The 12650-nt window shown below is 31.1% G+C and overlaps 1 protein-coding gene and 1 pseudogene across 1 annotated transcript; both read left to right on the top strand.

Moving 5' to 3' along the window:
* The first annotated feature begins 5523 nt into the window (after positions 1-5523).
* LOC149886649 (uncharacterized) lies at positions 5524-6361 on the top strand. The gene is made up of 2 exons (XM_090091402.1): positions 5524-5680; positions 5808-6361. Exons 1-2 carry the CDS (start codon positions 5524-5526, stop codon positions 6359-6361), a joined length of 711 nt encoding a protein of 236 aa, XP_089947528.1.
* A 2967-nt stretch (positions 6362-9328) lies between these two features.
* Positions 9329-10608, top strand: LOC149886648 (uncharacterized; annotated as a pseudogene).
* The last annotated feature ends 2042 nt before the right edge of the window (positions 10609-12650 follow it).

The following is a 12650-nucleotide window of genomic DNA, read 5'->3' as shown; positions in this document are numbered from 1 at the left end:
AAAAATAAACCCCAGAATATTCACAGAGTATTTTATTCTATCTGTAATACTCTTAATGAAACACTACCAATAAGCTGCTTTTTCAGTTGGAGACTCAGAGTTGTCAGTTTTTTCTACTTTAGAGAAAACTGAAACGTTCGGTTTTAAAACTTCAGTAGTTTTTAAATTTAAACATTTTAAACAGCTCGATATCGTGCCTCGGTAGTGACTCGATTGTGCCTGATTTTTTTCAGAAGAGTTCTATTTGTGAAAATATTCGAGAAAATGTTTGAAGAACAGCTAATTATAAAACTTAATAAGTTTTAATGTTTGCACCATTTACTCTTTCTGTTTCGTGAGCTGTTTTCGCTTAAAGAAAACAACCGTGCTTATGACAGTGGTCATTTCTTTGAACGAAAGTACGTTTGTATAAACCAGCTGCTTTAAAAAACTTGATTTCGAAGTCTTTTGTTCAAAGCTTCATAACATTTGTGCAAATGTAAATACAAATATTTAAGTAAATGTAATATTTAAGTAAAGATGAAAATACATATTTGCCAAAATAAGCGATTCCTTTCCAGAACATTCTAAAGTGCATACGCAGTTAGAAATAAATTATTGAAGCTGGATTATTTTTATCAAAAAACATAGAAAAAAAATCTTATCTCCATAAAGGCGACGTGCATCTTCGGTATAACGTGTGCCATTCGACAAAATATGTCGAAAATAAGTTTAGAGTAATTGTGCGTCTGCTGCAATTTCGATTGAAACTTTTTCAAATTTTGTATTGTTGAAAGTTTATTACTAAAGTAAATCTTCACTAGGACTTAAATGATTGAATTGAAGCTGATTTCCTTTTTTAAAAAGTAATTATCATGCTGATAGTACTTTTTAAAAAAAGCAATGAAATAAAGTTTTGTTTTCAAGTAGGTAAAAGAAATGCTCTAAACGTTTACACAACGCCTTATTGCTAAGCTCAGAAATACAGGCTTATGGGTTGGAGAAAAAGAAATGGTCATAGAATGCAAGAGCGTAATGATGATTTTTTGAGAATTACATTTTTTTTCTTCTATTAGATGTTTCAACTTCTATCAGCGTTCGCGGTTTGTATTCAAATAAAAGAATATCTTTTGTCTGGGTTCTATTAAAACGTGAGAACAACTAGAAAAAGAACGTTTTCTCCTTTTTTTCACACGTTTATTCCATAACAGCAGTGTATTGTTAAAAGCACTCGCCACTCACTTTGAAGTTTTCATATTTCTATGATTTCGCCTTCAAAAACATTGGAAACGACAGCAGATAAATGCTAGCAAAAAATGATAAAAAATCAAAAAAATATAAATGGAATTCCAAAATGTTCTGAAAAGCTTAGGAAAAATCAGAAAAGATCAAGAAAAAGGACAAGATATGCATGTTTTGTAAGATTAATAACTTTTACAAAAGCGAAAAACATTAATTCGCTCTACTAATATTTTAGTGACAACCTTAATTGGTAACAACTTTATGGTCAGCAACGGCTATTGAATGTGTTTCATCTTCTATATTCATTTTTGATATTTGAACATTGTTAGAATTGTCTTTAATCTGTATTGAAATTACGTTTTTTGAATCTACACAAAGTGTAAATTGTAAAGAAAATTCTCGATAATAGCTTTATAAGGATACAATCAAACATATGCAAATAAATGTTTTAAACATTATCTTCACCTTTTACAAATGGCTTCAATTTCAGATTATGATCACTTAAAAGATAGTTAAAGAATAGAAGAGATACACAAATTTATTCACCGTTCGTTAAGTTTTTGTTGATGTTGTTAATATTAATATCATCACCATCATTATTTATATTATTATTATTATTATTTTTATCATTACTTCTATTATTATTTTTGTTAATATTTTTCTTATCGTTTTCGTTATTATTATTATTATTTTTTTTAGTATTATTTTTGATATTATTTTTGTTATTATTTTTATTATTATTATTATTATCATTATCATTATTTCTGTTATTACTTTTGTTATTATTTTTGTTATTATTTTTGTTATTATTTTTATTATCATTTTTGCTGTTATTTTTATTACTATTATTATCATTATTATTATATTTTTATTAATATTTTTGTTATTATTTTTGTTATTATTGAATTATTATTTTTGTTATTATTATTATTATATTTGTTATTTTTATTATTGCTATTATAATATTTGTTATTATTTTTGTTATTATTAATGTTATTATTTTCGTTATTATTTTTGTTATTATTATTGTTATTATTTTTGTTATTGAGTTTGTTATTGTTTTTGTTATTAATTTTGTTATTAATATTATTTTTGTAATTCTTTTTATTATTTTCTTTGTTATTATTGATATTATTATTTTTGTTATTGTTATTATTACTATTATTATTTCTATTATTATTTTTGCTATTGTTTTTGTTATTATTTTTGTTTATATTTTTGTTATTATTTTTGTTTTTATTGTTGTTGTTTTTTTTATTATTATTTTTGGTTATTATTATTATCTTTATTATTATTATTTTTATTATTATTTTTGTAATTAATTTTATTATTACTTTTGATATTATTTTTGTTATTTTTTTTGCTATTATTTTTATTATTATTATTGTTATTATTATTGTTTTTGTTATTATTATTATCATTATTATTAATTTTGTTATTATTGTAATTACTATTATTATTATTGTTATTGTTTTTGTTATTACTTTTGTTATTATTTTTATTATTACTTTTGTTTTTTTTTTTGTTATTATTATTATTTTTGTTATTATTATTATTATTATTTTTGTTATTGTTATTATTTCTATTATTATTTTTGTTATTATTTTTGGTTATTATTTTTGTTATTATTTTTGTTGTTACTTTTGTTATTATTTTTGTAATTATTTTTGTTTTTATATTTGTTTTTATTTTTGTTATTATTTTTGTTATTATTTTTGTTATTATTTTTGTTATTATTTTTGTTATTATTTTTATTATTATTTTTGTTATTATTCTTATTATTATTTTTCTTATTTTTGTTATAATAAGTATTAATATTAATATTGTATTGTTGAATTGAAACCATTAGTAAAAGAAAGAGAATTTGAAGCATCTTAGGAGCATCTTTTCATATTAATTAATTTCCATGGTTTTGTTGTGGGTAAATTTTCAGTTTCTGTTAATAACTTTAATATGTTAGAATATTTTATTCTGCTACAGTTTTCGTAGCATCAATCATCAACTAAACATAATCTGAGAGCAAAAACGTATGTACGTTAAAATTTCTTAAACTCAATCTTTGCTTATCGTAGTTAAAATTAAAATTTTAAGATCTGACAGTGTTACTACTTTTTAAATAGAGTAAAAGTACTTCGCATTGATCCTCCATTTAAAAAATTAGATCAATTTTCCTCTTGGTTTTTTCATGTTCTGTTAAATGGTGTGAAGCGTGGCCACTTCTACGGCTAGTAGACTATCGGTACGTAAGAAAAGCTTAAACGTCAAAAATAAATCTTTAGGATGTAGATGACGATGATGATAATGCAAAAGATGACGATTTTGCAATTCAGATGCTTTTGTAAAACTTAAACGATTGGTAAGTTTTCAATGTATTTGATCACATTTTGCATACAAACCAAATAACTGTCGACACTATTTTGCTTGCATAGCGGGTAAAAGGTTTTTTTAAAAAATGCTTTAGTTTAACGAAGTGTTCGCTTTTGTTTCATTTCTTCCACGAGGTATTAAAAGAAAAAAAATGTTCACATTGCCCTAGTTTAACCAAGAGTTTTGGTACTTTTTTTAAAATACAACATAGACACAGCTCAAAGATTTAGCTTAAGGCATTTTTAAGTTCTGATATATTTTCATACAGACTGTATATAGGTTGTTGTGTTCTGAGTATGCTTAAGCCGCTATGCTTCTTCTCTTATATTTTTTGTGTGCAACGTAACATGGGACCATGTTAGTGTGCTTGTATGTTTAAGAATAATATTGGTCTTGAGGAAAAAAAGCGTTTTTATTATTTTTGTTGAGTCTCCTTTTATTATCTCAGCCATCACTATATATACATTATATTGATAATAACAATACATTATTTGGAGCCCATCGAGAGAGATACAGATATTTAGTTGTAAACTCAAAATTCAACAAGTCGTCTAATGTAGAGATTTAAAAGGATAAGTTAAGCGATTTCTTTATTTGGAGTTGAATTAATTTACGAATAACTGTATTACTATACTGAAGTCCCTGGATTAACAAGGTGTATTTAAGTAATAAGTTAGTGTACTTAGCGATTTCTTTGCGTTAAAAGAATTAAAATTTTTTTAAGAAACCCAACCTTTGCCATTAGCATCATTTTTGGAAGATAGTTTGATATATTATATCTCATATTTGACCGCAACAATATCGTGACATTTATCTTGATTTTGAACAGATCGTGTGTCAATTTATTCTTTTTTATTGTCATCTTTGTTTATAAGAATGTCAACAAGTTTAGTAGGCAAACGTAGAGTTCGTACTACCAATATTAATTCTGTGAAGCGTCTTATTGATAAGGTTTTTGAAGGCACTGAGGACTTCAATTCAGATGATAACACCATTGATATCCTGACTAGTTTACGTGACACTCTTATTGAAAAATTTACCAAAGTACAACATTTAAATGAAGAAATCACATATTTAATTGAAAATGAAACTGAATTACAAGAAGAAGAAAATTTAGCTACAGATTTTGTCATATTTTATCGTACAAAACTTGCTGAAATTAATAAATTTACAAATAAACAGCTTAACACTATGCCAGATGATGTCATCAGTAATTCTAACAAAAGTAATTCCATGGTAAAGCTTCCACCTTTAAAATTACACTCCTTTGATGGCAAGCCTGAAAACTGGCTAACATTTTATGAAAATTTTCAATGTGCTGTAGACCAGAGATAAAACAATCGAGATACGGTTTTCGAAATCGTATATTTTTTGTTCGACTTTGAAAGCCGTCAGTTAGGCGAAGTTTCTTAAATTAAACGGAGTTGAAATCCGTTCAACTTCGAAAAAAAGTTCATTAAACGATGTCGAAATCCGTTAAACTTCGAAAAAAAGTTAATTAATTGGTTACGAAAGCCGTAAAAAGCTGTAGCGTTAATTTTAAATCGATTTTGAAAACCTTTAAAAGTCGTTAAAACTTAATTAAAACGATGTTGAAAGCCGTCACAAGCCGTAACAAGCCGTAACTTTAAATTTAATTGAATTTGAAAACCTTTAAAAGTTGTTAAAACTTAATTAAAACGATGTTGAGAGCCGCAAAATGTTGTAAATCAAAATTTTACGGTTATGAAAATCGTATAAATTTGTTTACATTATATTTAACGAACTTGAAAACCTTATAACTTTGTTTATGTTATTTAATAAGATTTAAACATTGTAAAACAATAAACAAATATGCCAAAGACCCATCGCTCGCTGGTTTGGCAGTACTTCCTGAAGGAGTACAGAGGAGATAAGGCCTATGGTGTGCGCAATATCTGCAAGAAGGACCTAAAAATGAATACTGGGTCAACATCGACCCTGAGTTGTCACCTGCGATCCAACCATAAGGATGAGTACATCGAAATGTGTCAGAATCAAAAGATACAGAATGAGGCAGAAGCTGCCAAGAAGGACAAAATTGAAGAGGCAGAAGATGAATTGGAAACAGTTGGCACTGGTAAGTTAATTACATAATGGATCTTACGATGCGATGTAGCGAAGTTATACAACTTTTTTTTATGTAAACAACGAAATCCGGAGTTAATTCAATATTAACAAATGTATACAATTTTTTTTAGGTCACAGGAAAAGAAAAAGGGTTCTAAAAGCCAGAAAGAATCTGTTCTATCCAACACAGAGCACCACTCAACTTCGTGGTGACATGGAGCTCATGATTTACCTTGCAACTGACAATCAGCCTTTCTCCATATGTGACTCTATCCCGTTCCAAAGACTGCTTGCCCACTTTGACTCAAGGTTTAAGGTTAAAAGTGGTGCCTGCATGGCTCGCTTCAAGTTACCTCTCCTCTATAGGAATCTGCAGATGGCCATGAAGAGCATGTTTGACAAGGAGCTTCCTCATTGCGACCGAGTTGCAATCAGCACTGACATCTGGACCTCACGCAACAACGACCCATTCATGGTGGTGACTCTTCATTACATCACCAAAGAGTTTGTTCTACGAAAGGTAACTGTTGGAGTTGTTCCATTCCCAGGTAAGCACACTGGTCAGAACATTGCTACTCAGTTAGACAACTTGGTTAAACGTTTTGAGTCACTCAAAATGGTCAAGAAGCGGGTTGTTATGTGTGATCAAGCTTCAAATATAAAAGCTGCACTGAGGAAGTCATAGACTATTGCTGATCTTGAAAGTGGTTCAATCACGTGCATTGACCACAAGCTTAACATGGCCCTGGAAAGGACTGTCAACAAACAGCCTGATATCAAGGCTGCTATCGATGCATGCAGGACAATCTCCGCCCGAGTCCATCACTCTCCTCTTGCTGAAGGGGTGTTGAAAAAGAAGTGCCTCGAGATGAATGATAATATTTTTAACTTTTAAGTAGATACGAATACGAAGTTTTACAACTTAATGTCAAATTTTTACAAATATTTTTTAATTTCAAACAAAGTTTTCTTAGAGTTTACGATTTCATGCGAAGTTTTTTGCGAAATTTTACTTTAGTTTTTGTTTCAGTACCCTACAGAAAGATCACTGCTCCTTGTGCAACCAGATGGAACTCTGTCCAGATGATGCTCCTAGACATCAACCATCTTCAAAGTGTGCTGTGTGCTCTCCGGGATAACAAAAAGGAATGGACCACACCCATTCCTACGGATGAACAATTTGAGCTGGTTGCAACCATTCTGCCACTCCTGACCACATGCCGAGTTATCTCTGAGTCAATGTCGAGTGATAAGAAAATTACAATGGATAGAGCACTGACAGCCATTGTTCATTTTGTGGATAGGTGTGCTTCTCTGAGGGTCAAAGAAATAAGAAAGAACAGTGTTATTGAAGTAGGTTCGTTCATGGTTGATCTCATTGTAGAACTTGAGAAACGATTCCCAAGAGGAGGATGTGGCATCATGCCTTATGCTGTAGGCTGCCTGTTGCACCCCTTCTTGAAAGGCCAACAACTGCACGCTTATGGTGTCAGGGATGAGATTTTTGACAAGTTGAAAACCAGTCTTCCTACAACAGCAGACTGGATGTCAAACCAGCAAGGTACAATCAATGTCTCAGATGAGATCAACGATGAGTTTCTTGAAGATGATGGTGAGAGTGAATTCTGGAAGGCAGCAGCAAAGGTAATAGCTATTAAGTATAATATAAAATAAATTTCTTTAAAACTAGTTAAATATACATCTACTAATCTTAATGCAATCGAACAAACAAAGTCATAAAAATTTTAATTTGAGGATACGATGCCATACGGGGGAGAGAGGGGGGGGGGGCGGTTCAAAGCTAAACGAACTTTTTAAAAATTATTTGAATTTAAACAATTTTAGATTAAAGAAAGCGAATTTATACGAAGTTTACTAAACGTTTAACTTCCTTCCTTTCTTTTAGACTGTGTCCAGCCAATTCAGGCAGACAAATGCTACAGCTGAGGGTCCTCCGATTTCCGTTGAGTGGGCAAAATTCAGAGAAACAACTGTGATAGATTCGAAGGTTAATGTCCTTGACTGGTGGAGGACACATCGCAAAGAGATGCCCATCTTGGCAGGACTTGCACGGGAGTATTATTGCCTGCCAGCCTCAAGTGCCTCAAGTGAGCGGGTCTTTAGTGAAGCTGGACAGGTGGTCCACGAAAAGAGATGCAGGTTGTCTCCAAAAACCACTGAGAAGTTGGTCTTCATCAACGAGAACTTCGATCTCTTAAACTCCTTTGTACCAATTTGGGAATACCACTCCATAGAAGAGCAAATGGCAGCAAGATCTGCTCCAGACAGAAATCAAAATGATGATGATGATGATGATGATGATGATGATGATGATGATGATGATGATGATGATAAAAAAATGTAAACTCCAGTATTGTTGAACTGGAAAGGTGAGACAGACATCATTTAGGCTCCCAAGGCCAGGAACTTGCACAAAAAAATGAGAATGAAAGACTGGAAGCGGACAACTAAATATTCTTTACTAGGGAAGCATACTAGGATTATTTTAGATTAGGTAATCGATAATATGCAAATAATTTTTTCACATGTTTAAGAAATTGGATTTATGAAATCTAGAATGGTTATTAAATGAAAGGGTTTTAGCATATCTTTTGTATTTTCTGTATTTCTGTAATGTTACTGTAGTGTATACTTCAAATTTTTATTATTATGAAATAGAAGGGCAGAGATTGCTAGCATATACCAAACCATTTATCACTTCACTTTACTTTGTACCGATGTCTTTGAACCTGAACATAGTTAGCTTCTCATCGATTGTGATTTTTTCCAAATCTAAGGGATAGAGTAGGAGTCTAGGAGAATAGAAAGGAAGAGCATAACAGTACTAGTACAGCCACATACAAGTTCAGCTTAAAATATGGCTTATCAGTTCACTTCACTTTAAAATTTTTGCTAATAGAGCTTGAAGTTGAAGTCATTAAACTTGAACTTGAAGTCATTGAGCTTAAAACCTGAACGAAGTCACGCGACGTTCGTTTGTTTACTTTTTGTATGCACTCGTTTTGTTTACTTAAAAGATTTCGAAGACTGTTAAATTTTTGGAAGTGAATTTGAAAGCCGTTAGAAATTTTAAACAGTTTTAAAACACGCCATTTTCGAATTTACACAACTTTTTACGATTTTGAAAACCGCGCAAATATACTTTATTTGAACTAATACGATTTTGAAAACCGTCAAATTAAATTTTATACAACTTTTTACGGTTTTGAAAACCGCGAAAATATATTTTATTCGAAGTAATACGATTTTGAAAACCGTTTAAATAAATTTCATACAACTTTTAACGATTTCGAAACACGTTCACACACGACTTTTTGCGACGTCGAAGCTTCGACTTTGACTTCGAAACACATCGACCTCAATTGTTTTATCTCTACTCTAGACAGCAATGAGGACTTAAGTTCAATACAGAAGTTAACATATCTTCGTAACCTATTAGAGGGGCAGGCTCTTTCAACTATCACTGGTCTTGCCCTTACACATGACAACTATAAGGTTGCTATTAGTTTATTGAAAGAGCGTTTTGATAATAAGCAGCTACTTATATCATCTCATATGCGAGCACTGTTATCCTTAGAAAAAGTTAGCAACTTAAGGAATATCTCTTCTCTTTGTCAAACTATGACAACCTCGAAACTCAAATCAGGAGCTTAGAAAATTTAAACATTGACTCTCTGCAGTATGGACCTCTTCTCATTCCTGTTTTGATGCAGAAGATTCCAGAAGAACTTAACTTGATTATTTCAAGAAAATTTAATGATGTTGACTGCTGGAACATTAAAACTGTATTAAATGTCTTAAAAACAGAGATTCAAGCGCGTGAAAAAAGTAACTTTAACAGAGAAGAAAACCCTTTTACAGCTGAAGCATTGTACTCAAGTGGAACCTTAGGTGACCATAACAAACCAATGAAGAACTTGAATAATAATTTATCATGTATCTTTTGTGAAAAAGATCACAAATCTCAGAATTGTAAAACAGTGACCAATTTGATTGCTCGAAAACAAATTTTAAAAAGAAAACGTAGGTGTTTTAAATGTTTGAAGCTTGGACATGCAGCAAAAAATTGTGCAAAAAAAATGAAATGCTTTAACTGTTCAAATTTTCATCATGCATCAATGTGTAATGAGAAATCTCTTCCACAAAAAAATGACAGTCAAGAAGAAGGAAAATCATCATTAGTAGCTGGTACATTGACAAAGTATGCACATTCAGTGTTGCTACAAACAGCGCAAGTTACAGCAATGTCAAATGACAAACTTTCTTATCCTACCCGTATACTCTTTGATAGTTGTTCACAGTTGAGTTACATTTCACCAACATTACGTACAAAACTTAATTTACAAACAATAGATGTTAAAGAAATAATTATAAACAGTTTTGGAAACAAAAGTGAAAAGGAATTACTGGAAAGAGTTCGTTTTGGTGTTAAAGGTTTGAATGGATTTTCCATTTTCATATCTTGCTTTGTGAAAGATATTTGTGCCCCCATCAATGGTCAGAAAGTCGACTTTGCAGTAAGCATTTACAGCCATTTAAAGGGTTTAAAATTAGCTGATAGTGTTGTAGGAGATTGTCCTCTAGACATTGATATTCTTGTTGGAGCAGACTTTTATTGGAATTTTTTTGATAACACTACAGTTCGCGGTAAATCTGGTCCAGTCGCATTGAAATTTAAACTTGGAGGATATGTTCTTAGTAGATTTGTGTGTGATGAAGGAGATAACAGTTGTAGTGTAAATACCACTCATGTTTTAAAGGTTCAAGCTGAATTTGTTGAAGAAGATGTAATTTTGAAGGATGCTTTGAATGATTTATGGTGCTGTGGTGATAGTTGCAAAGAGAATAATCTTATTTTTCAGGAATTTCAAAATAATTCGTTTTTTGATGAAACCTCTGGTTGTTATGTAGTTCAATTACCATTTCATGAAAATTATCCAACACTGCCTGACAACTATTCTTTATGTGTTAACCGTTTACAGTCTCTTAATAAAAAACTTTCAAAAGATGAGGATTTGTTTAACTCTTATAACAACATTATTAAAGATCAGCTATCCCATGGCATCATTGAAAAAGTTTTAAATCATGATTTGGACATAGGTGATGTGCACTATTTACCTCATAGACCAGTAAGGCGTGATGAAAAAGTTACAACTAAAGTTCTTATGGTGTTTGATGCAAGTTCGAAATCATTTGGACCTTCACTAAATGATTGTCTTCATGCAGGCCCAAGTTTGACAACATTATTTGTAAGTCTTTTACGTTTCCGCTCAAAAAAATTTGCCTTTCTGGCTGATATTGAGAAAGCGTTTCTTCAAATTGGACTAAGTGAAATTTGTCGCGATTATGTACAATTTTTATGGTTTGATGACATTGAAAACCTTCATTTTAATATGTTATCTGATGCAAAGCTTGCAACATTTCGTCTTTGCAGAGTTTTGTTTGGTGTTACTTCTTCACCGTTTTTGCTTAATGCTACTTTAAAGTTACATGTGGAAAAGTATTTAAGCTGTTATCCTTCTTACGTTCCTAAACTTTTAGAAAGCCTTCATGTGGATGATTTGAACTCTTGCACTGAAGAAGTTAATGATGGCATAAACTTTTATAGGTGGTGTAAATCGATATTAAAGGAAGGCGGTTTCAACCTTCGAAAATTCGAATCAAATTCTAAGGTATTTAGAAGATGTCTTTTGTGAAAGTGACTTTACACCTAAACCTGAAACTAAAGTCCTTGGTATTTCCTGGACCAAACAAAAGGATATTCTAATTTTTTGCTTTAAAGATTTAATGAAGATGGCAGTTGATATTCCGAGGAAAAGAGAAGTTCTTAAATTTGTTGCAAGTATATATGATCCATTAGGACTTATAAATCCAGTAGTAGTTAAATTAAAAGTTTTGTTCCAAAATTTAAGTGTTAGCAAGATGAGTTGGGAAGATTACCTTGATGGAGAAAATTTAACCGAGTGGCAATCTATTTTAAATGACTTTCTTTCTTCAAGCAATGTGATGGTTCCACGGTGGTATCTTAATTCTTCAAGTTTTTTGTAAACTCGAACTTCATGGTTTCTCCGATGCAAGCAATAAGGCATATAGATGTTGTATCTATATTCGAATTTTTGATGAGACACATTCTTGTTCTACTTTGATTGCCTCTAAATCGAGAGTAGCCTCATTAGGTAAAACAACTATACCTCGTCTTGAACTTAGTGCTATTTTATTACTAGCCGAATTAATGATGAATTTTGAAAAAGAGCTTGAAAGTGTGTATAACATTTCTCGGATTATTTTTTGGACTGATTCAACAATTTGCCTTCATTGGATTAACAATTCAGCTAAGAAATATGAACCTTTTGTTCAAAATAGACTTCTTAAAATTAGAGAACTTTATGGCATTGAGTCATGGAAGTATGTAGAAACACATCGGAATCCCGCAGATATTATTTCACATGGATCATCTTTAAATAATTTTAAAAATAATTTTTTTTGGTTTAAGGGCCCAGATTTTTTAAATAGTATAACAGTTGCATGGCCAGTTTATGATTTAATTTTTGAAAGTACCAAAATACCTGAAGAATTAACTTGCATTGTTTCAAGCAGTGTATATTATCCAGACCTTTCCTTTATTGACATATTTAATAGCTATGAACGTTTATTAAGAGTCACAGCCTGGATATTACGCTTTGTGAATAATTTGAAATTGAGATTAAGAAAGCTAAATGGTTTGAAAATCTTAACCTTATTAAGTGATGAACGAGAAAAAGCAATTATTATGTGGACCAAACATGTTCAAAGTGACGTTTTGACTGCATCGAGCTACAAACAGTTGCGGCAAGATTTGCGCTTAATTGAAGTGGACGGTATCGTTCGATGTAAAGGACGCTTAAAGAATGCTCCAATTCCATACAATGCAAAGTTTTCGATATTTCTACCTCGGAGCTGTTATCTTTTAAAGC

Source organism: Hydra viridissima, unplaced genomic scaffold, assembly GCF_058129835.1.
Source record: "Hydra viridissima isolate aposymbiotic clone 2 unplaced genomic scaffold, HvirCarnegie_v1 scaffold_6, whole genome shotgun sequence".
Classification (NCBI taxonomy): Eukaryota; Metazoa; Cnidaria; class Hydrozoa; order Anthoathecata; family Hydridae; genus Hydra; species Hydra viridissima.
Note: the sequence above shows the minus strand (reverse complement) of the source record. Positions and strands in the feature narration are given on the sequence as shown.

What these genes read in the sequence shown, in the direction of transcription:
- LOC149886649 (XM_090091402.1), top strand. Translation starts at nt 5,524, where the DNA reads ATGAATACTGGGTCAACATCGACCCTGAGTTGTCACCTGCGATCCAAC. An exon ending in AGATGAATTGGAAACAGTTG is followed by an intron (nt 5,681 to 5,807) that starts GCACTGGTAAGT and finishes AATTTTTTTTAG; the next exon opens with GTCACAGGAAAAGAAAAAGG.